The sequence below is a fragment of the Anopheles funestus genome, chromosome 2RL (assembly GCF_943734845.2).
Source record: "Anopheles funestus chromosome 2RL, idAnoFuneDA-416_04, whole genome shotgun sequence".
NCBI lineage: Eukaryota > Metazoa > Arthropoda > Insecta > Diptera > Culicidae > Anopheles > Anopheles funestus.
Genome location: NC_064598.1, coordinates 936,739 through 962,657, shown reverse-complemented (window position 1 = coordinate 962,657; position 25,919 = coordinate 936,739). Strand labels below are relative to the sequence as shown.

At 37.8% G+C, this 25,919-nt stretch overlaps 2 protein-coding genes and 1 long non-coding RNA gene across 17 annotated transcripts in view; 2 read left to right on the top strand and 1 right to left on the bottom strand.

The window, feature by feature from the left end:
* Positions 1 to 374: 374 nt before the first annotated feature.
* LOC125763162 (G protein-activated inward rectifier potassium channel 3-like) lies at positions 375 to 2,247 on the top strand. Of its 2 annotated transcripts, XM_049426008.1 has the most exons (5): positions 375 to 607; positions 662 to 783; positions 936 to 1,091; positions 1,146 to 1,916; positions 1,986 to 2,247. In XM_049426008.1, exons 1-5 carry the CDS (start codon positions 423 to 425, stop codon positions 2,117 to 2,119), a joined length of 1,368 nt encoding a protein of 455 aa, XP_049281965.1. In that variant the 5' UTR covers positions 375 to 422; the 3' UTR covers positions 2,120 to 2,247. The 2 variants fall into 2 exon arrangements, with proteins under 2 accessions (XP_049281965.1, XP_049281964.1); XM_049426007.1 differs by having other exon boundaries at positions 936 to 1,916.
* Positions 2,248 to 2,969: 722 nt separating this feature from the next.
* The window catches only part of LOC125763161 (PR domain zinc finger protein 1-like), a 195,930-nt gene continuing 172,980 nt past the window's right edge, over positions 2,970 to 25,919 (bottom strand). For all 5 annotated transcript variants that reach the window (XM_049426001.1, XM_049426002.1, XM_049426004.1 and 2 more), the window contains 2 exons: positions 21,896 to 22,252; positions 2,970 to 4,486 (listed from right to left, as the gene is read on the bottom strand). In XM_049426001.1, the coding sequence (XP_049281958.1) occupies positions 3,257 to 4,486; positions 21,896 to 22,207 (1,542 nt within the window). In that variant the 5' untranslated portion in view covers positions 22,208 to 22,252 and the 3' untranslated portion in view covers positions 2,970 to 3,256. The remainder of the gene's footprint in view (positions 4,487 to 21,895; positions 22,253 to 25,919) is intronic.
* On the top strand, positions 4,832 to 20,111 carry LOC125763164 (uncharacterized). 10 transcript variants are annotated; one of them, XR_007418315.1, is made up of 8 exons: positions 4,832 to 5,339; positions 7,326 to 7,568; positions 9,823 to 10,012; positions 11,756 to 12,444; positions 12,943 to 13,132; positions 15,887 to 16,076; positions 16,575 to 16,764; positions 19,694 to 20,111. It is a non-coding gene; the product is annotated as an uncharacterized LOC125763164 (long non-coding RNA). The 10 variants fall into 10 exon arrangements; XR_007418310.1 differs by lacking the exon at positions 19,694 to 20,111 and having other exon boundaries at positions 16,575 to 16,992; XR_007418313.1 differs by lacking the exons at positions 12,943 to 13,132; positions 19,694 to 20,111 and having other exon boundaries at positions 16,575 to 16,992.

The following is a 25,919-nucleotide window of genomic DNA, read 5'->3' as shown; positions in this document are numbered from 1 at the left end:
GGAAGATAACGTATTTAGTACCAACACAGCGAAGGGGAATAATTAATGTTACTTCCTGTTTAGAATAAGAAATATTACGAATAAATATGCACTAGCTGAACGATAGTTTATTCAAGTTATAGCTTACAATGAAGCTCGCCGCTAGTTGTTGTGAGCAAGAGGACTTACGAAACAAAACTTCAGCACTTCGGTGAACTAAATATTCGAAATAATCCACCATGGCTCATGGCGCAACATAAGTCGTGATCGTGGGTGTACGCGTATCGTTATCATCTGCCTTGAGAAGATGAAGCTTTACCAAACAAAGCTAATCCAATGCACGTGGTTCAACGTATATTGCTCTGACGGCAGTGAGAATCTTTGCTGGATTACGAAGCAAAATGTTAGTCTGTTTCGGGAGACGATAGTATGCGGTCAGAATTATGCGAGATCTAGCGAAGCTTCGTTTGCCGGATAATGTCGAATCGGGAGTGTTGCTTACGATAGGCGATAGACCTGTTGAAAGGCCGGTGGCAAACAACTGTAGCCCATCGATCCTTACACCGGATTCGAGTAGTTCTGTTCGATCGCCATTTCGCTTCGATTCGGTGCGATCATCAGGAAGGAGGTAAGTTTGTTTAATTGCAGTCTGTTTAGCTTATTGTGATATCTTTCCTCACAGGACTGGATCACCGTTTTATCGACCAGGCTACAAGAAACCCCGCAAGCGGGCAGTTTTTAAGAATGGATACTGCAATGTGAGTGTTACGAAGATTCCACATCAGCGACTGCGCTTTCTGCAAGGTATGGTTCGTCGTGCAATAAATTTAATCAGTGATACAGTACATATATTACGCACTGGGTGAAGCACTAAGCGAATAAGTCATCAAAGGAATAATACGCTTCTACTGCTTTATTTATTTGAATGTGAATTGATGTCACGTGAAATGATGCAGATATCTTTACCACCCTGGTTGATGCACAGTGGCGTTGGACATTACTAGTTTTTGCTCTCGGATTCGTAGGATCGTGGCTCACGTTTGCCGGACTTTACTGGTTAATCTCTTACACCCATGGTGACTTTGAGCAGCAACACTTACCACCATTTCAAGGTAAGCTTTCTCTCAAACGATTCTCCCTCACTAAACTGATACCATCGTTCACAGTGGATAACGGTTGGACACCATGCATTTCGAACATTTACTCGTTCACGTCGTGCTTCCTGTTTTCTCTCGAAACGCAACACACAATCGGATATGGATCGCGTGCGATGGAAGAAGAATGCCCGGAAGCAGTATTCGTGATGACGCTTCAATCCGTTCACGGCGTCATGGTGCAAGCCTTCCTAGCGGGAATTGTGTTCGCAAAAATGACACGGTCGAAGCGACGCGCCCAGACGTTACTGTTTTCGAAAAATGCGGTCATATCGCTAAGGGACGGTGAGCTGTGTCTGATGTTTCGGATCGGCGACATGCGCAAGAGCCATATTATCGGTGCAAACATTCGGGCGCAGTTGATACGCACGAAGGTGTCGAACGAGCGTGAAGTGATGCCACAGTACCGCACCGAGCTGGAGCTAACCTCGGACGATTGCTCTTCGGACGTGTTTTTCCTTTGGCCTCAGATCGTGGTACACCGGATCGACGAAAGGTCACCATTATTCGGATACTCGGCGGAAGATATTTTACTTGAGCGCTTCGAAATTGTGGTGGTACTCGAGGGGACGGTAGAGTCGACCGGACAAACAACCCAGGCAAGGACGAGCTACGTCAATACGGAAATACTCTGGGGACAACGGTTCGAGCCGGTGTTGCTGTACAATTCCGACATAGAGAGCTATGATATTGATTTTTCCAAGTTCAATGAAACGGTTGTACAGGACACGCCACGTTGTTCGGCCAAACAGCTGAAAGAGTGCGGCAAACTTCCACTCAGAGGTAAGACGTTAGAAACTGAGAAAGCGCATGCAAAGACAGATACATACAGCGAGGTATCTTGTGTTGCAGGACGTTCCTGTGATCCTTTGGTAGGGCCGACATTGAGGTTGTCCCATGTAGAATTGGAGAGCGAAAGAATCAATCAACATTTTCTGTTTCCCGTGTACGATCGACGACGGTCCCGCTCATCCACGGAGCTGTAACAAGGCATTCCACCCCGGAATGCCACGATCGAGCGGGTCGGTGTGCCTGCGGGTTAAATCGATCACCACGTGATTAAATATCATTTGTATGATTGTATGAGGCAATAAACGTTTATCCACGAGTGTAATTCCGTCGGTAGCCGCAGTGGGTTACAATGTCGAGGGGCACCTGCAAATGTGAAACTGTTCCAACAGTCCAAGAAGAAGGCGAAGTGTATTCGTTTGTTTAGGAAAACAGCTGCTGGGAGGTCAAAGAGTGCATAATTAGGCGGAAGAGGGCCGGAATTCTTGAAGCACGCCAAGTATGAAGACGCCCAGGACCTGCCATTAGCAGCCCCGAAGCAAGACCCTACGGCACGGTATGTCATTTCGCGGTGCAAACAAATCGTGACACTGCTGGACCGGTAGGCAGGGTTGGTACAGCAAACAAAAGAAACAACAATACAATCGGCGCGCCCGTTGATGCTTAATGATCGCTTGCAAACGAAATCGCACTGAAAAGGCATTCGCTACAGTCATTCCATCGAATCGAATCTGTGTAATCATCTGCACCATCAATTATAGATAACTACATAAATACAATTTATCCACACAGACACAAACAGATGGACGCGCGTGCAGACAGAAACGCTCACGGAGTTCCGCAGAAAGTGAAGAGCACCTCAACACGCTTCCGAACGGGAATGCGAATGCCAATCGCTGCGGGGGATGTGAGAAGGAAATTTGCATTTCTACAACCCATTGCGAAATTGAGTGATAATGCGTGTCGGTTAAAGAGTGCCCGCCCCAAGGACTTTCGGGTGCACGGAAAGAAGGGAAGGCATTTCCATCCCTTTAAGGGATGGAAAGGTTTGAAGATAAAGAATCGTGTTCGGTTCGGGATCGTTTGAATGTTCGTGGTAATAAATAATAATGAAAACATTTACGTATAGTTTCGCCGCTTCCTTTCCGACCTATCTGTCTCGTGCTAAACTTTCTTATTGCGTGTACTCTTGTACATCATCGTTAGCACGTTTTTTGGCGCTTAGTGGCTTACTTAAAACATCTTTTTACAAGGCATCCAGATCGCTAACTACTTGCGGCACTTGTATAGCATACGATGTTGCCTAACATATCTAAGACCTATGACGACGCACGTCAGCAATTGCCTATCACTTTCACCGGGCTTAGCAGTAATCCAGGATCGGGTTCCTGCTGGAGATGTTGTTCCAATGCCTGTTGCAACTGCTGCTGCTGCTGTTGTTGTGCCTCTTGTTTCACCTTGACCGGCTTCGGTCGCTTCGTGAGATTCTTCTGATGCAGGTGCGTCTGGTAGTGCTTTTCGAGGTGTGCCTTCTGACGGAAGCTTTTTCCACACAGGTAGCAGGAGAACGGTTTTTCGCCCGTATGCACTCGCACGTGCACGTTAACCGAATATTTGTCCTTGAACGCTTTCGAACAGATCGAACAGTAGTGTAGCGAGCGACCTCGCTTCTGTCCACCATTACCGCCTGTGGTAATTGAGTCGTTGCTCGAACTACTACTGCTCGAACTGCTGCTTGAACTACTGCTGGAACTCGTGCCATTGTTGTTATTGATTTGATTCGATGGAAGAGGATTGATTTCTGCCAACGGACAGCTACTGCTATTGTTGTTAGTGTCCAATTTGCCCACGACGGTGATTGAGCTAGTGGTTGGAGTTGTGAGCGCTGTGGGGGACTCCGGAAGCGTCGGAAGCATGGCTTGGTGATGATGAGTTGTGGAGGAACTATCGGTTACGGAGAATCCATCGTAAAGATACGACGATGGCTCATTGTAGAGACTGTGGCCCGAAGTTTGCAACGTTATATCGTTACTCGGTCCAATCGAGCTTCGATCGCCAAAGCTCGAAAGTTGTATCTCGTTTAGTAATCCTTCCACTGTGTTATGTAGGTTGATGGCAGTGGCGGGTTGGGAAAGATGATCACTGATCGACGGTGCTGATGAGGAACCCATCAACGAAACGTTGGTCTGTTGTTGCTGATGGTGTTGTTGTACTGAAGGCTTGGGGGCATAATAATCCGCCAGATCGTAATTAGCATTATCAAAGTTGAAGCAATCTACTGCTGATTCGAACGTAGCATTCGTTTCGGTAATGTCGGGAGCAAGTGGGACAGGAGAGTCTAGGGCGTTCGAATCGGACCAAACAATCCCGTGTTCTGGTGACTCGTGGAGTACGGTAAGCGTGTAAATCTGTCCATCGGGACCTGGTGTGTCTTGCGGAGGATCACCTGGTGTCGTCGGAGTAGGACATGCGGGTTGGCTGTCATACGGTGGCCAATAATGGCTCATCCCACCGACGGACGCATGTAGCCGTTGGTTCATATCCGAACGTGAGGGACCCCAGATCTATAAAAGAAAAGCAGACAATTAAAGATCTCGCGTAACCAATCTTCAATGGTAATAGCGGTTAGTAGCGCCATACGTTAGGTAAATTAATATTACCCTGCCCTCTAAACACACACAGATACACACTAGAGATGTGCAAAGTTAATAAGAGTGAGATAGTGAGTTGAAACGATATATTGAACGAGTTTCGTTCACTCACCACGAGGAGTTGCGACTTTCTTTTCACTTACTCACGAGTGTAAACATGTAGCCGTGGTGAGTCGAGTCGCAAAAAGAGTAAATACGTGAGTTGAAACAAAAATGTGCGATTTTTTATTATTTTTTATCTTCATTTAATTTAAAGCATTGTTTGAGTGAAAAGGAACTTATTGCAACCATTTCGCATTAAAATAAAACAAATTTTTAAATTTGGCTAAAATGCTCAAAAAAATGGCAATGGGTAAGCCTTATGAAATTTTCGAGTTGGACATTTTTTAATTTTTTTTTTGTTATTTTTTATTCTTTTCTTCTTTTAAAGCATTGTTTGAGTTAAAAGAAACATATTGCAACAATTTCGCATTAAAATAAAACAAATTTTTAAATTTTGCTAAATTGCTCAAAAAAATGGCAAGGGGTAAGCCTTATGAAATTTTCGAGTTGAAATTTTTTTTTAAATTTTTTTGTTATTTTTTATTATTTTCTTCTTTTAAAGCACTATTTAAGTGAAAAGAAACTTATTGCAACAAATTCCCATCAAAATATATCACATTTAAAATTTTTGCTACATTGTTCAAAAATGAGGAAAATTTTACATTTTCTCAAACAGGGTAAGGAACTTGGTTCCTCGAATAACTTCTGGCACAGACATCTGACGGTATGGCCGTCCAAGAAGAAAATGTAGCCATTGGTGCCATCTATGGACCACAAGTTAAAGATTGGCGATCCGTTGGATACCGACCGAGTTATAGGCAAAAGTTGGTGCAAAAATGACCCTTAGTAAATTTTCATTTTTTTGAATTTTTTGATTTTTTCATTATTTTTCACTCTTTTTTTATTTCAATCATTATTTGAGTGAAAAGAAACTCATTGCAACCAATTGGGATTAAAATAAAACAATTTTATTTTTTTTGCAAAATTTCTCAAAAAAAACGTAAGGGGTAAGCCTTATGAAATTTTCCAGTTGAAATTTTTTTGAAATTTTTTTTTCGATTTTTTATTCTTTTTTTAGTTTAAAGCATTATTTGAGTGAAAAGAAACATATTGCAACAAATTCCCATTAAAATATATCACATTTTTCAATTTTGCTAAATTGTTCAAAAACAGGGTAAGGAACTTGGTTCCTCGAATAACTTCTGGCACAGACATCTGAGGGCATGGCCGTCCAAGAAGAAAATGTAGCCATTGATGCCATCTATCGACCACAGGTTAAAGTTTGGCGATCCGTTGGATACCGACAGAGTTATAGGCAAAAGTTGGTGCAAAAATGAGAAAAATTTTACATTTTCTCAAACAGGGTAAGGAACTTGGTTCCTCGAATAACTTCTGGCACAGACATCTGACGGTATGGCCGTCCAAGAAGAAAATGCAGCCATTGGTGCCATCTATCGACCACAAGTTAAAGATTGGCGATCCGTTGGATACCGACCGAGTTATAGGCAAAAGTTGGTGCAAAAATGACCCTTAGTAAATTTTCATTTTTTTGAATTTTTTGATTTTTTCATTATTTTTCACTCTTTTTTTTTTCAATCATTATTTGAGTGAAAAGAAACTCATTGCAACCAATTGGGATTAAAATAAAACAATTTTATTTTTTTTGCAAAATTTCTCAAAAAAAACGTAAGGGGTAAGCCTTATGAAATTTTCGAGTTGAAATTTTTTTGAAATTTTTTTTTCGATTTTTTATTCTTTTTTTAGTTTAAAGCATTATTTGAGTGAAAAGAAACATATTGCAACAAATTCCCATTAAAATATATCACATTTTTCAATTTTGCTAAATTGTTCAAAAACAGGGTAAGGAACTTGGTTCCCTGAATAACTTCTGGCACAGACATCTGAGGGCATGGCCGTCCAAGAAGAAAATGTAGCCATTGATGCCATCTATCGACCACAGGTTAAAGATTGGCGATCCGTTGGATACCGACCGAGTTATAGGCAAAATTTGGTGCAAAAATGAGAAAAATTTTACATTTTCTCAAACAGGGTAAGGAACTTGGTTCCTCGAATAACTTCTGGCACAGACATCTGAGGGCATGGCCGTCCAAGAAGAAAATGTAGCCATTGATGCCATCTATGGACCACAGGTTAAAGATTGGCGATCCGTTGGATACCGACCGAGTTATAGGCAAAAGTTGGTGCAAAAATGACCCTTAGTAAATTTTCATTTTTTTGAATTTTTTGATTTTTTCATTATTTTTCACTCTTTTTTTTATTTCAATCATTATTTGAGTGAAAAGAAACTCATTGCAACCAATTGGGATTAAAATAAAACAATTTTATTTTTTTTGCAAAATTTCTCAAAAAAATCGTAAGGGGTAAGCCTTATGAAATTTTCGAGTTGAAATTTTTTTGAAATTTTTTTTTCGATTTTTTATTCTTTTTTTAGTTTAAAGCATTATTTGAGTGAAAAGAAACATATTGCAACAAATTCCCATTAAAATATATCACATTTTTCAATTTTGCTAAATTGTTCAAAAACAGCCATTGATGCCATCTATCGACCACAGGTTAAAGTTTGGCGATCCGTTGGATACCGACCGAGTTATAGGCAAAAGTTGGTGCAAAAATGAGAAAAATTTTACATTTTCTCAAACAAGGTAAGGAACTTGGTTCCTCGAATAACTTCTGGCTCATACATCTAAAGGCATGGCTGTCCAAGAAGAAAATGTAGCCATTGGTGCCATCTATCGACCACAGGTTAAAGATTGGCGATCCGTTGGATACCGACCGAGTTATAGGCAAAATTTGGTGCAAAAATGAGGAAAATATTACATTTTCTCAAACAGGGTATGGAACTTGGTTCCTGGAATAACTTCTGGCACAGACATCTGAGGGCATGGCTGTCCAAGAAGAAAATGTAGCCATTGATGCCATCTATCGACCACAGGTTAAAGTTTGGCGATCCGTTGGATACCGACCGAGTTATAGGCAAAAGTTGGTGCAAAAATGAGAAAAATTTTACATTTTCTCAAACAAGGTAAGGAACTTGGTTCCTCGAATAACTTCTGGCTCATACATCTAAAGGCATGGCTGTCCAAGAAGAAAATGTAGCCATTGGTGCCATCTATCGACCACAGGTTAAAGATTGGCGATCCGTTGGATACCGACCGAGTTATAGGCAAAATTTGGTGCAAAAATGAGGAAAATATTACATTTTCTCAAACAGGGTATGGAACTTGGTTCCTGGAATAACTTCTGGCACAGACATCTGAGGGCATGGCCGTCCAAGAAGAAAATGTAGCCATTGATACCATCTATGGACCACACGTTAAAGATTGGCGATCCGTTGGATACCGACCGAGTTATAGGCAATAGTTGGTGCAAAAATGACCCTTAGTAAATTTTCCTTTTTTTGAATTTTTTGATTTTTTCATTATTTTTCACTCTTTTTTTATTTCAATCATTATTTGAGTGAAAAGAAACTCATTGCAACCAATTGGGATTAAAATAAAACAATTTTATTTTTTTTGCAAAATTTCTCAAAAAAAAACGTAAGGGGTAAGCCTTATGAAATTTTCGAGTTGAAATTTTTTTGAAATTTTTTTTTCGATTTTTTATTCTTTTTTTAGTTTAAAGCATTATTTGAGTGAAAAGAAACATATTGCAACAAATTCCCATTAAAATATATCACATTTTTCAATTTTGCTAAATTGTTCAAAAACAGGGTAAGGAACTTGGTTCCCTGAATAACTTCTGGCACAGACATCTGAGGGCATGGCCGTCCAAGAAGAAAATGTAGCCATTGATGCCATCTATCGACCACAGGTTAAAGATTGGCGATCCGTTGGATACCGACCGAGTTATAGGCAAAATTTGGTGCAAAAATGAGAAAAATTTTACATTTTCTCAAACAGGGTAAGGAACTTGGTTCCTCGAATAACTTCTGGCACAGACATCTGAGGGCATGGCCGTCCAAGAAGAAAATGTAGCCATTGATGCCATCTATGGACCACAGGTTAAAGTTTGGCGATCCGTTGGATACCGACCGAGTTATAGGCAAAAGTTGGTGCAAAAATGACCCTTAGTAAATTTTCATTTTTTTGAATTTTTTGATTTTTTCATTATTTTTCACTCTTTTTTTTATTTCAATCATTATTTGAGTGAAAAGAAACTCATTGCAACCAATTGGGATTAAAATAAAACAATTTTATTTTTTTTGCAAAATTTCTCAAAAAAATCGTAAGGGGTAAGCCTTATGAAATTTTCGAGTTGAAATTTTTATGAAATTTTTTTTTCGATTTTTTATTCTTTTTTAAGTTTAAAGCATTATTTGAGTGAAAAGAGACATATTGCAACAAATTCCCATTAAAATATATCACATTTTTCAATTTTGCTAAATTGTTCAAAAACAGGGTAAGGAACTTGGTTCCCTGAATAACTTCTGGCACAGACATCTGAGGGCATGGCCGTCCAAGAAGAAAATGTAGCCATTGATGCCATCTATCGACCACAGGTTAAAGATTGGCGATCCGTTGGATACCGACCGAGTTATAGGCAAAATTTGGTGCAAAAATGAGAAAAATTTTACATTTTCTCAAACAGGGTAAGGAACTTGGTTCCTCGAATAACTTCTGGCACAGACATCTGAGGGCATGGCCGTCCAAGAAGAAAATGTAGCCATTGATGCCATCTATGGACCACAGGTTAAAGATTGGCGATCCGTTGGATACCGACCGAGTTATAGGCAAAAGTTGGTGCAAAAATGACCCTTAGTAAATTTTCATTTTTTTGATTTTTTTGATTTTTTCATTATTTTTCACTCTTTTTTTTATTTCAATCATTATTTGAGTGAAAAGAAACTCATTGCAACCAATTGGGATTAAAATAAAACAATTTTATTTTTTCTGCAAAATTTCTCAAAAAAATCGTAAGGGGTAAGCCTTATGAAATTTTCGAGTTGAAATTTTTTTGAAATTTTTTTTTCGATTTTTTATTCTTTTTTAAGTTTAACGCATTATTTGAGTGAAAAGAAACATATTGCAACAAATTCCCATTAAAATATATCACATTTTTCAATTTTGCTAAATTGTTCAAAAACAGGGTAAGGAACTTGGTTCCTCGAATAACTTCTGGCACAGACATCTGAGGGCATGGCCGTCCAAGAAGAAAATGTAGCCATTGATGCCATCTATCGACCACAGGTTAAAGTTTGGCGATCCGTTGGATACCGACCGAGGTATAGGCAAAAGTTGGTGCAAAAATGAGAAAAATTTTACATTTTCTCAAACAGGGTAAGGAACTTGGTTCCTCGAATAACTTCTGGCACAGACATCTGACGGTATGGCCGTCCAAGAAGAAAATGCAGCCATTGGTGCCATCTATCGACCACAAGTTAAAGTTTGGCGATCCGTTGGATACCGACCGAGTTATAGGCAAAAGTTGGTGCAAAAATGACCCTTAGTAAATTTTCATTTTTTTGAATTTTTTTAATTTTTTCATTATTTTTCACTCTTTTTTTTATTTCAATCATTATTTGAGTGAAAAGAAACTCATTGGTTACTCACAGGTTAAAGATTGGCGATCCGTTGGATACCGACCGAGTTATAGGCAAAAGTTGGTGCAAAAATGAGGAAAATTTTACATTTTCTCAAACAGGGTATGGAACTTGGTTCCTGGAATAACTTCTGGCACAGACATCTGAGGGCATGGCCGTCCAAGAAGAAAATGTAGCCATTGATACCATCTATGGACCACACGTTAAAGATTGGCGATCCGTTGGATACCGACCGAGTTATAGGCAAAAGTTGGTGCAAAAATGACCCTTAGTAAATTTTCATTTTTTTGAATTTTTTGATTTTTTCATTATTTTTCACTCTTTTTTTTATTTCAATCATTATTTGAGTGAAAAGAAACTCATTGCAACCAATTGGGATTAAAATAAAACAATTTTATTTTTTTTTGCAAAATTTCTCAAAAAAATCGTAAGGGGTAAGCCTTATGAAATTTTCGAGTTGAAATTTTTTTGAAATTTTTTTTTTCGATTTTTTATTCTTTTTTTAGTTTAAAGCATTATTTGAGTGAAAAGAAACATATTGCAACAAATTCCCATTAAAATATATCACATTTTTCAATTTTGCTAAATTGTTCAAAAACAGGGTAAGGAACTTGGTTCCCTGAATAACTTCTGGCACAGACATCTGAGGGCATGGCCGTCCAAGAAGAAAATGTAGCCATTGATGCCATCTATGGACCACAGGTTAAAGATTGGCGATCCGTTGGATACCGACCAAATTATAGGCAAAATTTGGTGCAAAAATGAGAAAAATTTTACATTTTCTCAAACAGGGTATGGAACTTGGTTCCTGGAATAACTTCTGGCACAGACATCTGAGGGCATGGCCGTCCAAGAAGAAAATGTAGCCATTGATGCCATCTATCAACCACAAGTTAAAGATTGGCGATCCGTTGGATACCGACCGAGTTATAGGCAAAATTTGGTGCAAAAATGACCCTTGGTAAATTTTCATTTTTTTGAATTTTTTGATTTTTTCATTATTTTTCACTCTTTTTTTTATTTCAATCATTATTTGAGTGAAAAGAAACTCATTGCAACCAATTGGGATTAAAATAAAACAATTTTATTTTTTTTGCAAAATTTCTCAAAAAAATCGTAAGGGGTAAGCCTTATGAAATTTTCGAGTTGAAATTTTTTTGAAATTTTTTTTTCGATTTTTTATTCTTTTTTTAGTTTAAAGCATTATTTGAGTGAAAAGAAACATATTGCAACAAATTCCCATTAAAATATATCACATTTTTCAATTTTGCTAAATTGTTCAAAAACAGGGTAAGGAACTTGGTTCCTCGAATAACTTCTGGCACAGACATCTGAGGGCATGGCCGTCCAAGAAGAAAATGTAGCCGTTGATGCCATCTATCGACCACAGGTTAAAGTTTGGCGATCCGTTGGATACCGACCGAGTTATAGGCAAAAGTTGGTGCAAAAATGAGAAAAATTTTACATTTTCTCAAACAGGGTAAGGAACTTGGTTCCTCGAATAACTTCTGGCACAGACATCTGACGGTATGGCCGTCCAAGAAGAAAATGCAGCCATTGGTGCCATCTATCGACCACAGGTTAAAGATTGGCGATCCGTTGGATACCGACCGAGTTATAGGCAAAAGTTGGTGCAAAAATGACCCTTAGTAAATTTTCATTTTTTTGAATTTTTTGATTTTTTCATTATTTTTCACTCTTTTTTTTATTTCAATCATTATTTGAGTGAGAAGAAACTCATTGCAACCAATTGGGATTAAAATAAAACAATTTTATTTTTTTTGCAAAATTTCTCAAAAAAAACGTAAGGGGTAAGCCTTATGAAATTTTCGAGTTGAAATTTTTTTGAAATTTTTTTTTCGATTTTTTATTCTTTTTTTTGGTTTAAAGCATTATTTGAGTGAAAAGAAACATATTGCAACAAATTCCCATTAAAATATATCACATTTTTCAATTTTGCTAAATTGTTCAAAAACAGGGTAAGGAACTTGGTTCCCTGAATAACTTCTGGCACAGACATCTGAGGGCATGGCCGTCCAAGAAGAAAATGTAGCCATTGATGCCATCTATCGACCACAGGTTAAAGATTGGCGATCCGTTGGATACCGACCGAGTTATAGGCACAATTTGGTGCAAAAATGAGAAAAATTTTACATTTTCTCAAACAGGGTAAGGAACTTGGTTCCTCGAATAACTTCTGGCACAGACATCTGAGGGCATGGCCGTCCAAGAAGAAAATGTAGCCATTGATGCCATCTATGGACCACAGGTTAAAGATTGGCGATCCGTTGGATACCGACCGAGTTATAGGCAAAAGTTGGTGCAAAAATGACCCTTAGTAAATTTTCATTTTTTTGAATTTTTTGATTTTTTCATTATTTTTCACTCTTTTTTTTATTTCAATCATTATTTGAGTGAAAAGAAACTCATTGCAACCAATTGGGATTAAAATAAAACAATTTTATTTTTTTTGCAAAATTTCTCAAAAAAATCGTAAGGGGTAAGCCTTATGAAATTTTCGAGTTGAAATTTTTTTGAAATTTTTTTTTCGATTTTTTATTCTTTTTTAAGTTTAAAGCATTATTTGAGTGAAAAGAGACATATTGCAACAAATTCCCATTAAAATATATCACATTTTTCAATTTTGCTAAATTGTTCAAAAACAGGGTAAGGAACTTGGTTCCCTGAATAACTTCTGGCACAGACATCTGAGGGCATGGCCGTCCAAGAAGAAAATGTAGCCATTGATGCCATCTATCGACCACAGGTTAAAGATTGGCGATCCGTTGGATACCGACCGAGTTATAGGCAAAATTTGGTGCAAAAATGAGAAAAATTTTACATTTTCTCAAACAGGGTAAGGAACTTGGTTCCTCGAATAACTTCTGGCACAGACATCTGAGGGCATGGCCGTCCAAGAAGAAAATGTAGCCATTGATGCCATCTATGGACCACAGGTTAAAGATTGGCGATCCGTTGGATACCGACCGAGTTATAGGCAAAAGTTGGTGCAAAAATGACCCTTAGTAAATTTTCATTTTTTTGATTTTTTTGATTTTTTCATTATTTTTCACTCTTTTTTTTATTTCAATCATTATTTGAGTGAAAAGAAACTCATTGCAACCAATTGGGATTAAAATAAAACAATTTTATTTTTTTTGCAAAATTTCTCAAAAAAATCGTAAGGGGTAAGCCTTATGAAATTTTCGAGTTGAAATTTTTTTTCGATTTTTTTTTCGATTTTTTATTCTTTTTTTAGTTTAACGCATTATTTGAGTGAAAAGAGACATATTGCAACAAATTCCCATTAAAATATATCACATTTTTCAATTTTGCTAAATTGTTCAAAAACAGGGTAAGGAACTTGGTTCCTCGAATAACTTCTGGCACAGACATCTGAGGGCATGGCCGTCCAAGAAGAAAATGTAGCCATTGATGCCATCTATCGACCACAGGTTAAAGTTTGGCGATCCGTTGGATACCGACCGAGTTATAGGCAAAAGTTGGTGCAAAAATGAGAAAAATTTTACATTTTCTCAAACAGGGTATGGAACTTGGTTCCTGGAATAACTTCTGGCACAGACATCTGAGGGCATGGCTGTCCAAGAAGAAAATGTAGCCATTGGTGCCATCTATCGACCAAAGGTTAAAGATTGGCGATCCGTTGGATACCGACCGAGTTATAGGCAAAAGTTGGTGCAAAAATGAGGAAAATTTTAATTTTTTTGTTTGATTTTTTTATTATTTTTGACTCTTTTCTTCATTTCAAGCAATATTAGAGTGAAAAGAAACTCATTGCAACCCATTGGCATTAAAATAAAACAATTTTATTTTTTTTGCAAAATTTCCCAAAAAAATCGTAAGGGGTAAGCCTTATGAAATTTTCGAGTGAAAAATTTTTTTGAAATTTTTTTCTGATTTTTTATTCTTTTTTTAATTTAAAGCACTATTTAAGTGAAAAGAAACTTATTGCAACAAATTCCCATCAAAATATATCACATTTAAAATTTTTGCTACATTGTTCAAAAATGAGGAAAATTTTACATTTTCTCAAACAGGGTAAGGAACTTGGTTCCTCGAATAACTTCTGGCACATACATCTAAGGGCATGGCTGTCCAAGAAGAAAATGTAGCCATTGGTGCCATCTATCGACCACAGGTTAAAGATTGGCGATCCGTTGGATACCGACCGAGTTATAGGCAAAAGTTGGTGCAAAAATGAGGAAAATTTTACATTTTCTCAAACAGGGTATGGAACTTGGTTCCTGGAATAACTTCTGGCACAGACATCTGAGGGCATGGCTGTCCAAGAAAAAAATGTAGCCATTGGTGCCATCTATCGACCACAGGTTAAAGATTGGCGATTCGTTGGATACCGACCAAAGGCAAAAGTTGGTGCAAAAATGAGGAAAATTTTACATTTTCTCAAACAGGGTATGGAACTTGGTTCCTCGAATAACTTCTGGCACAGACATCTGAGGGCATGGACGTCCAAGAATAAAATGTAGCCATTGGTGCCATCTATCGACCACAAGATAAAGATTGGCGATCCGTTGGATACCGACCGAGTTATAGGCAAAAGTTGGTGCAAAAATGACCCTTAGTAAATTTTCATTTTTTTGAATTTTTTGATTTTTTCATTATTTTTCACTCTTTTTTTTATTTCAATCATTATTTGAGTGAAAAGAAACTCATTGTAACCAATTGGGATTAAAATAAAACAATTTTATTTTTTTTGCAAAATTTCTCAAAAAAATCGTAAGGGGTAAGCCTTATGAAATTTTCGAGTTGAAATTTTTTTTTCGATTTTTTATTCTTTTTTTAGTTTAAAGCATTATTTGAGTGAAAAGAAACATATTGCAACAAATTCCCATTAAAATATATCACATTTTTCAATTTTGCTAAATTGTTCAAAAACAGGGTAAGGAACTTGGTTCCCTGAATAACTTCTGGCACAGACATCTGAGGGCATGGCCGTCCAAGAAGAAAATGTAGCCATTGATGCCATCTATCGACCACAGGTTAAAGATTGGCGATCCGTTGGATACCGACCGAGTTATAGGCACAATTTGGTGCAAAAATGAGAAAAATTTTACATTTTCTCAAACAGGGTAAGGAACTTGGTTCCTCGAATAACTTCTGGCACAGACATCTGAGGGCATGGCCGTCCAAGAAGAAAATGTAGCCATTGGTGCCATCTATCGACCACAAGTTAAAGATTGGCGATCCGTTGGATACCGACCGAGTTATAGGCAAAAGTTGGTGCAAAAATGACCCTTAGTAAATTTTCATTTTTTTGAATTTTTTGATTTTTTCATTATTTTTCACTCTTTTTTTTTATTTCAATCATTATTTGAGTGAAAAGAAACTCATTGCAACCAATTGGGATTAAAATAAAACAATTTTATTTTTTTTGCAAAATTTCTCAAAAAAAAACGTAAGGGGTAAGCCTTATGAAATTTTCGAGTTGAAATTTTTTTGAAATTTTTTTTTCGATTTTTTATTCTTTTTTTAGTTTAAAGCATTATTTGAGTGAAAAGAAACATATTGCAACAAATTCCCATTAAAATATATCACATTTTTCAATTTTGCTAAATTGTTCAAAAACAGGGTAAGGAACTTGGTTCCCTGAATAACTTCTGGCACAGACATCTGAGGGCATGGCCGTCCAAGAAGAAAATGTAGCCATTGATGCCATCTATCGACCACAGGTTAAAGATTGGCGATCCGTTGGATACCGACCGAGTTATAGGCAAAATTTGGTGCAAAAATGAGAAAAATTTTACATTTTCTCAAACAGGGTAAGGAACTTGGTTCCTCGAATAACTTCTGGCACAGACATCTGAGGGCATGGCCGTCCAAGAAGAAAATGTAGCCATTGATGCCATCTATGGACCACAGGTTAAAGTTTGGCGATCCGTTGGATACCGACCGAGTTATAGGCAAAAGTTGGTGCAAAAATGACCCTTAGTAAATTTTCATTTTTTTGAATTTTTTGATTTTTTCATTATTTTTCACTCTTTTTTTTATTTCAATCATTATTTGAGTGAAAAGAAACTCATTGCAACCAATTGGGATTAAAATAAAACAATTTTATTTTTTTTGCAAAATTTCTCAAAAAAATCGTAAGGGGTAAGCCTTATGAAATTTTCGAGTTGAAATTTTTATGAAATTTTTTTTTCGATTTTTTATTCTTTTTTAAGTTTAAAGCATTATTTGAGTGAAAAGAGACATATTGCAACAAATTCCCATTAAAATATATCACATTTTTCAATTTTGCTAAATTGTTCAAAAACAGGGTAAGGAACTTGGTTCCCTGAATAACTTCTGGCACAGACATCTGAGGGCATGGCCGTCCAAGAAGAAAATGTAGCCATTGATGCCATCTATCGACCACAGGTTAAAGATTGGCGATCCGTTGGATACCGACCGAGTTATAGGCAAAATTTGGTGCAAAAATGAGAAAAATTTTACATTTTCTCAAACAGGGTAAGGAACTTGGTTCCTCGAATAACTTCTGGCACAGACATCTGAGGGCATGGCCGTCCAAGAAGAAAATGTAGCCATTGATGCCATCTATGGACCACAGGTTAAAGATTGGCGATCCGTTGGATACCGACCGAGTTATAGGCAAAAGTTGGTGCAAAAATGACCCTTAGTAAATTTTCATTTTTTTGATTTTTTTGATTTTTTCATTATTTTTCACTCTTTTTTTTATTTCAATCATTATTTGAGTGAAAAGAAACTCATTGCAACCAATTGGGATTAAAATAAAACAATTTTATTTTTTCTGCAAAATTTCTCAAAAAAATCGTAAGGGGTAAGCCTTATGAAATTTTCGAGTTGAAATTTTTTTGAAATTTTTTTTTCGATTTTTTATTCTTTTTTAAGTTTAACGCATTATTTGAGTGAAAAGAAACATATTGCAACAAATTCCCATTAAAATATATCACATTTTTCAATTTTGCTAAATTGTTCAAAAACAGGGTAAGGAACTTGGTTCCTCGAATAACTTCTGGCACAGACATCTGAGGGCATGGCCGTCCAAGAAGAAAATGTAGCCATTGATGCCATCTATCGACCACAGGTTAAAGTTTGGCGATCCGTTGGATACCGACCGAGGTATAGGCAAAAGTTGGTGCAAAAATGAGAAAAATTTTACATTTTCTCAAACAGGGTAAGGAACTTGGTTCCTCGAATAACTTCTGGCACAGACATCTGACGGTATGGCCGTCCAAGAAGAAAATGCAGCCATTGGTGCCATCTATCGACCACAAGTTAAAGTTTGGCGATCCGTTGGATACCGACCGAGTTATAGGCAAAAGTTGGTGCAAAAATGACCCTTAGTAAATTTTCATTTTTTTGAATTTTTTTAATTTTTTCATTATTTTTCACTCTTTTTTTTATTTCAATCATTATTTGAGTGAAAAGAAACTCATTGGTTACTCACAGGTTAAAGATTGGCGATCCGTTGGATACCGACCGAGTTATAGGCAAAAGTTGGTGCAAAAATGAGGAAAATTTTACATTTTCTCAAACAGGGTATGGAACTTGGTTCCTGGAATAACTTCTGGCACAGACATCTGAGGGCATGGCCGTCCAAGAAGAAAATGTAGCCATTGATACCATCTATGGACCACACGTTAAAGATTGGCGATCCGTTGGATACCGACCGAGTTATAGGCAAAAGTTGGTGCAAAAATGACCCTTAGTAAATTTTCATTTTTTTGAATTTTTTGATTTTTTCATTATTTTTCACTCTTTTTTTTATTTCAATCATTATTTGAGTGAAAAGAAACTCATTGCAACCAATTGGGATTAAAATAAAACAATTTTATTTTTTTTGCAAAATTTCTCAAAAAAATCGTAAGGGGTAAGCCTTATGAAATTTTCGAGTTGAAATTTTTTTGAAATTTTTTTTTTCGATTTTTTATTCTTTTTTTAGTTTAAAGCATTATTTGAGTGAAAAGAAACATATTGCAACAAATTCCCATTAAAATATATCACATTTTTCAATTTTGCTAAATTGTTCAAAAACAGGGTAAGGAACTTGGTTCCCTGAATAACTTCTGGCACAGACATCTGAGGGCATGGCCGTCCAAGAAGAAAATGTAGCCATTGATGCCATCTATGGACCACAGGTTAAAGATTGGCGATCCGTTGGATACCGACCAAATTATAGGCAAAATTTGGTGCAAAAATGAGAAAAATTTTACATTTTCTCAAACAGGGTATGGAACTTGGTTCCTGGAATAACTTCTGGCACAGACATCTGAGGGCATGGCCGTCCAAGAAGAAAATGTAGCCATTGATGCCATCTATCAACCACAAGTTAAAGATTGGCGATCCGTTGGATACCGACCGAGTTATAGGCAAAATTTGGTGCAAAAATGACCCTTGGTAAATTTTCATTTTTTTGAATTTTTTGATTTTTTCATTATTTTTCACTCTTTTTTTTATTTCAATCATTATTTGAGTGAAAAGAAACTCATTGCAACCAATTGGGATTAAAATAAAACAATTTTATTTTTTTTGCAAAATTTCTCAAAAAAATCGTAAGGGGTAAGCCTTATGAAATTTTCGAGTTGAAATTTTTTTGAAATTTTTTTTTCGATTTTTTATTCTTTTTTTAGTTTAAAGCATTATTTGAGTGAAAAGAAACATATTGCAACAAATTCCCATTAAAATATATCACATTTTTCAATTTTGCTAAATTGTTCAAAAACAGGGTAAGGAACTTGGTTCCTCGAATAACTTCTGGCACAGACATCTGAGGGCATGGCCGTCCAAGAAGAAAATGTAGCCATTGATGCCATCTATCGACCACAGGTTAAAGTTTGGCGATCCGTTGGATACCGACTGAGTTATAGGCAAAAGTTGGTGCAAAAATGAGAAAAATTTTACATTTTCTCAAACAGGGTAAGGAACTTGGTTCCTCGAATAACTTCTGGCACAGACATCTGACGGTATGGCCGTCCAAGAAGAAAATGCAGCCATTGGTGCCATCTATCGACCACAGGTTAAAGATTGGCGATCCGTTGGATACCGACCGAGTTATAGGCAAAAGTTGGTGCAAAAATGACCCTTAGTAAATTTTAATTTTTTTGAATTTTTTGATTTTTTCATTATTTTTCACTCTTTTTTTTATTTCAATCATTATTTGAGTGAGAAGAAACTCATTGCAACCAATTGGGATTAAAATAAAACAATTTTATTTTTTTTGCAAAATTTCTCAAAAAAAACGTAAGGGGTAAGCCTTATGAAATTTTCGAGTTGAAATTTTTTTGAAATTTTTTTTTCGATTTTTTATTCTTTTTTTTGGTTTAAAGCATTATTTGAGTGAAAAGAAACATATTGCAACAAATTCCCATTAAAATATATCACATTTTTCAATTTTGCTAAATTGTTCAAAAACAGGGTAAGGAACTTGGTTCCCTGAATAACTTCTGGCACAGACATCTGAGGGCATGGCCGTCCAAGAAGAAAATGTAGCCATTGATGCCATCTATCGACCACAGGTTAAAGATTGGCGATCCGTTGGATACCGACCGAGTTATAGGCAAAATTTGGTGCAAAAATGAGAAAAATTTTACATTTTCTCAAACAGGGTAAGGAACTTGGTTCCTCGAATAACTTCTGGCACAGACATCTGAGGGCATGGCCGTCCAAGAAGAAAATGTAGCCATTGATGCCATCTATGGACCACAGGTTAAAGATTGGCGATCCGTTGGATACCGACCGAGTTATAGGCAAAAGTTGGTGCAAAAATGACCCTTAGTAAATTTTCATTTTTTTGATTTTTTTGATTTTTTCATTATTTTTCACTCTTTTTTTTATTTCAATCATTATTTGAGTGAAAAGAAACTCATTGCAACCAATTGGGATTAAAATAAAACAATTTTATTTTTTTTGCAAAATTTCTCAAAAAAATCGTAAGGGGTAAGCCTTATGAAATTTTCGAGTTGAAATTTTTTTTCGATTTTTTTTTCGATTTTTTATTCTTTTTTTAGTTTAACGCATTATTTGAGTGAAAAGAGACATATTGCAACAAATTCCCATTAAAATATATCACATTTTTCAATTTTGCTAAATTGTTCAAAAACAGGGTAAGGAACTTGGTTCCTCGAATAACTTCTGGCACAGACATCTGAGGGCATGGCCGTCCAAGAAGAAAATGTAGCCATTGATGCCATCTATCGACCACAGGTTAAAGTTTGGCGATCCGTTGGATACCGACCGAGTTATAGGCAAAAGTTGGTGCAAAAATGAGAAAAATTTTACATTTTCTCAAACAGGGTATGGAACTTGGTTCCTGGAATAACTTCTGGCACAGACATCTGAGGGCATGGCTGTCCAAGAAGAAAATGTAGCCATTGGTGCCATCTATCGACCAAAGGTTAAAGATTGGCGATCCGTTGGATACCGACCGAGTTATAGGCAAAAGTTGGTGCAAAAATGAGGAAAATTTTAATTTTTTTGTTTGATTTTTTTATTATTTTTGACTCTTTTCTTCATTTCAAGCAATATTAGAGTGAAAAGAAACTCATTGCAACCCATTGGCATTAAAATAAAACAATTTTATTTTTTTTGCAAAATTTCCCAAAAAAATCGTAAGGGGTAAGCCTTATGAAATTTTCGAGTGAAAAATTTTTTTGAAATTTTTTTCTGATTTTTTATTCTTTTTTTAATTTAAAGCACTATTTAAGTGAAAAGAAACTTATTGCAACAAATTCCCATCAAAATATATCACATTTAAAATTTTTGCTACATTGTTCAAAAATGAGGAAAATTTTACATTTTCTCAAACAGGGTAAGGAACTTGGTTCCTCGAATAACTTCTGGCACATACATCTAAGGGCATGGCTGTCCAAGAAGAAAATGTAGCCATTGGTGCCATCTATCGACCACAGGTTAAAGATTGGCGATCCGTTGGATACCGACCGAGTTATAGGCAAAAGTTGGTGCAAAAATGAGGAAAATTTTACATTTTCTCAAACAGGGTATGGAACTTGGTTCCTGGAATAACTTCTGGCACAGACATCTGAGGGCATGGCTGTCCAAGAAAAAAATGTAGCCATTGGTGCCATCTATCGACCACAGGTTAAAGATTGGCGATTCGTTGGATACCGACCAAAGGCAAAAGTTGGTGCAAAAATGAGGAAAATTTTACATTTTCTCAAACAGGGTATGGAACTTGGTTCCTCGAATAACTTCTGGCACAGACATCTGAGGGCATGGACGTCCAAGAATAAAATGTAGCCATTGGTGCCATCTATCGACCACAAGATAAAGATTGGCTTGGATCCCTTGGATGCCGACCGAGTAATTTCGAGTTATGGATACCGAGTTATAGCTCGTTAAACAAGGTGACTCGTAATAACGACTCATTCACTCTGAGTTGATTCACTAAAAAGAGTTGTTATTGTAATATTTAATACACACTAACTATACACTAGTTGGTACCATAAACAAACGTCATAGTGCTGGAATTGTCGATAAATCATGGTTACTTTATGTTCTGCTCGGAAATAGGGTTCCTTCAACAGCAACGCATCGGCAGTGGTGTCAGCCCACGCAAAACTATCATGTCGGACAGCAGTTAGTGTGTCTAGCACGCAACGACTTAAGGAATACTAGACGTTCATAGGCCCAAGGTGTGAAGTTTCGGTAGGATCTAATTTTTATGATCTTGTTCGATCGAGTGTGAATGGGATGCCTACCTGATCGAATCCTTGCAGAGGTTGTTTGTTTTGCGTGGTTTGTGCTGGATACAGGAGCGCTCCCGGCCGTGGACAACTGCCCGGTACGCCGAGTCCATTCACTGGCTCACTGGTCAGCTCGTTGTGAGGGAGGCTCTTTGAATCCAGTCGCAGCCGTTCTTCCAACGTAGGATGGTGATGGTGGTGGTGATGATGATGGTGGTGGTTACTATGGACGGTAGCCTCCAGTGGGTCGATCAGTTCTTGCTTGATGGCATTTTCATCGCTACCCATCAGACCAAGTGTGGACCTCATTTTGGGATCCGTTAGCATTCTTGTGTGCGTGTGTGTATGTGTTGCTGCAGTCAAGAGCCCGAGCTGAATGACGGAAAGGAAGAAACGAGAGACAAATGAGTGAAGATTAGTACACGGCTAGGTAAAGATGTTGGCAACCCACGAGAGGATACCATTCGCTGTATGAATTCATGGTAGCAAACGAGGGAGACACAAAGGGAGATGCTTAACGGCACTCGACCACAGCGAAACAACGATGTCAACCCGTTCGTGCAGTCCGTCGTCGTTAGTTGGCGTAATAAATGTTTTATACGATGATAATTTACACATCATTTGTTAGATGTCATCTAGCCGTCCTCTTGATGGTGTTTACGATTGTTTATTAGTATTTTACGTTTTTTTTATTATTATTGTAAACGCTAACTTTCTTCCTGCCCGTCGACGGGATAGCCATTTGTGTCCCCGCCTGAGGAGCAATTATTGATCGTAAAACAATGATTACTTTCATTGAAGCAGACCGCCATTCGACTGTCATCTTATGCGATGGTAAAGATCTCGAGTAGTCTTCCGTCGCACATATGCGGAGGGTTAGATGCATAGAAGCGAAGAAGACACAAGTAATTACGGTAGCATATGGTAGCAGTTTGCTTGTGACATTCAAATGCGGGAATTAACGTGTTTGGATTGGGTCGGGTCATTCCATGCTGTATGTTTAAATGTTTAACGTTGACATCTTGTTGTTCTCTTATGGTATCCCAATCGCAGGGAAGCATTAGAATCGTATGGTTGAATGGTTCAATTAAACACATGCACTTGAAAGGAGAGAAAGCAATGGAATGTGTTTGGTCATTGGAAGAATTCTTCACATGAGTGCCAAACACACATTGAATGTCCTCTGTTTTCGATAAATTGAATACGATCACCGTGGTTGTTCTGGTCGAATTCACGTAGCACTAATTAAATTATATTAAATTAATCCCAATTTCAACATGTTGCTCTAATGATGAGCTTAAAGCAGTCCAGTATTTCAGACAATAAACCAAATCACACCAAATTGATCTTCCCTGTCTGGTTTGGGGGGGGGGGGGGGGGGGTTAAATTTTTCCCTCCAAAATGAACCACTTACTTTACGTTATCCGTGTCCCAGTAACGATGCAATCGTCGCAAATTTCTTGCACAACCCGCTGAAAGCATCGCAATGGGTTAGTTGAACTTTTGCTGATTACCCCATCGATCGGTTGGGATCTACCTGCCCGTCTCCCTTCCGCCGGTTAGCAAGTGGACCAGTCAGCCAGCCCGAACATGCCATCAACACGGCCACTGATCTTGTCACTTCGTTAAGCTTTGAATGACACATCCCCATTTCGTTTCGGAGGGCGGTTTGGGTTTGTTCGCCCGATCGCAAAACCCGGAACCATCCAGGGAGGTGATCGTACAGTGAACCAATCGTTCGAGCTCTGCCCCTGGGCGAGCTTAATGAATTTGACGATCGCACATTGATGACTCGATTGGGTTCGGTCAGAAGGAATTGCATCGAAATGTGCACGCCAAACCGACGAAACCATCTGGACGCTGTACATCCGCGCGCACTGCAAGCGTTTGTTGCAGTTTTTCCCGAGATGCAGAGATTAATTTTGACGGGCGAGAATAAAAAGGTAATGTTTACTGGTCATTACTGTCAAAAGCTTCGGCTTAAAATCGGGCATCGGGCGACTGATTTTCGGGGCCCGTGATGCGGTTCATGGATGTTTCTTTTTTTTTCGCTCTTCATGGAATGGCGTATTTTGAAAATGGACGCATCGGAGCAGACCGATGAAATGTACTTTTCTGTAAGTGTTTTTTTTTCTTAACTTCACTTATTTCGTGGTTCAGATCGACGCAGCAGGCGTGTTTGTTAGTGGGAGTTGTGTTGCAAGGACGTTAACGAATTTCTTCGCTGAGTGCATCGCACGATAAGGATAAGTGTAGTAATGATAAACGCAAGCCTATGCGTGGTTAAATAAAACAGAAAGATAGGATTTGGTGGCAGCGGTGGTGGTGGTGAAAATTAACGCGCTTGGATTGAAGAGATTATCCACGCAAATCTCCCTTTTATGAAGCTAAGGTTTCTCAAAAACAATCAACCCTCCGCAAGTGATGTTTCGTTGATTTTGGCCGCAGTTAATTTGGTGGCAGGGTAGTTCTTAAAAGCGTCGAGCTTCACTTTCGTGTCTGCCATATATAAAACCGAACCGCACGACAATTGCTTTAATGTTTATGTTAAATTAAGCGTCCTCAGTGCCGCTTTGGGATGGTATTTTGTGCAGCAAGCCAATCATCTTACGCGGGCCAACAATAACCGCAACAGCAACAAAAACAGTGTACAATAAAATGATGCTCCGAGAAAGCTTTCTCATCACGACAGACATACACACAGGCACCCGTAGAAAAGCCAACCGCGCACGGAACTGTGCTGTTCGTCGTCACCGTGAGCCGACAGCTTTTGATGGTGATTTCGCGCAGATTGCGCCGATTGCTTGCTTACTCTCACGACAATTATATGAAAATTTCCTCCCATCTACATAATTGTGTCCGGGATTTTATTTCACCTTATCCCAACGACGCTGACAACAGCAGGTGTAGGTAGTTTCGTTGCAAATACCGCTACGACCGTCTTTATCGGGGCTATCTTTTTTTTTGCCCTCCCTGAACCGAGATGGAAGATGCTAATCGGTTCGGAAAATTAGGCTTACGGATGCAGGGACAGTAAATTAACTCTTGATTTTTTACCTCTTTCTTCTGCTTAAGTGGTATCGGATTTGACGCGAAATAATGGAACCGTAGATTTTGGCAAAGTGACACAAATTGAGAGCTGGTTTTGAAAATAAAAGGATCGTTTTGGGCTGGCCTGCACTTAGGCAGATCGTCAGAACAGGCATTTATCGAAGAATCGAAAATTGGGTATGATTCAATTAGAGCAAGAAAAGCAACATTGTTGTTATTACAGGGAAAAATGTGTCTCGAAGTTTGTAATATTTTTTTTCTTCGTTTTTTAAAATTTCTTTGCTTCTTTTTCGCTGACGTGCACATGCAGATTTTGATATGCTTGTCGATTATTAACATCGACAAGCAGTTTGGAGTAAAACATACTTATGCAACTCAATTGGATAATTTAGATAGTTTTAGGTGAGAAGCATGGTTTTAAGGTGAGCTTTGAGTTAAATAGAGCTACACAACGTAAAAACCCGATGGCTTTCCTCTGTCTGGGGGGCAAAATCGTGCATTTGTTTCGAACGAATGTATGAATATTAATTAGCTGTATCTGCTACTGCTGCTGCTACCATACGCAGTCGTATCAAAATAATGAATGGTGCAGCTAGCATAAAACAATTTTTCCTTGCAGCATAAGCCCTGCGGCATAATCCGCGTTTCGATGGCGTCGGTTTAGTGGACTGGAACACTGGCTCAACGGGTAAAATCGGCAGTTTTGGGCAGCTGAAAGGGTGTCATCATCCTTCAAGCGGAATGGAATGCACCATTACCAAAAAGCACTGTTTTTTCGGTTCATTTGTGGAAAAATGAGTTTTTGTTTAGAAAGGTAGAGCAAAGGTATGATTATGGAATGCACGAGAAACACCAACATTTATGATTATTTAAACATAGATGTATGATCAATCGTTTAAACACGTATCAATTAGAGCTAACAGGGCTGATCTTTGATAACATGGCTCATTATATGGTGTATAGACGATTGTAATAAACACGATTTAAA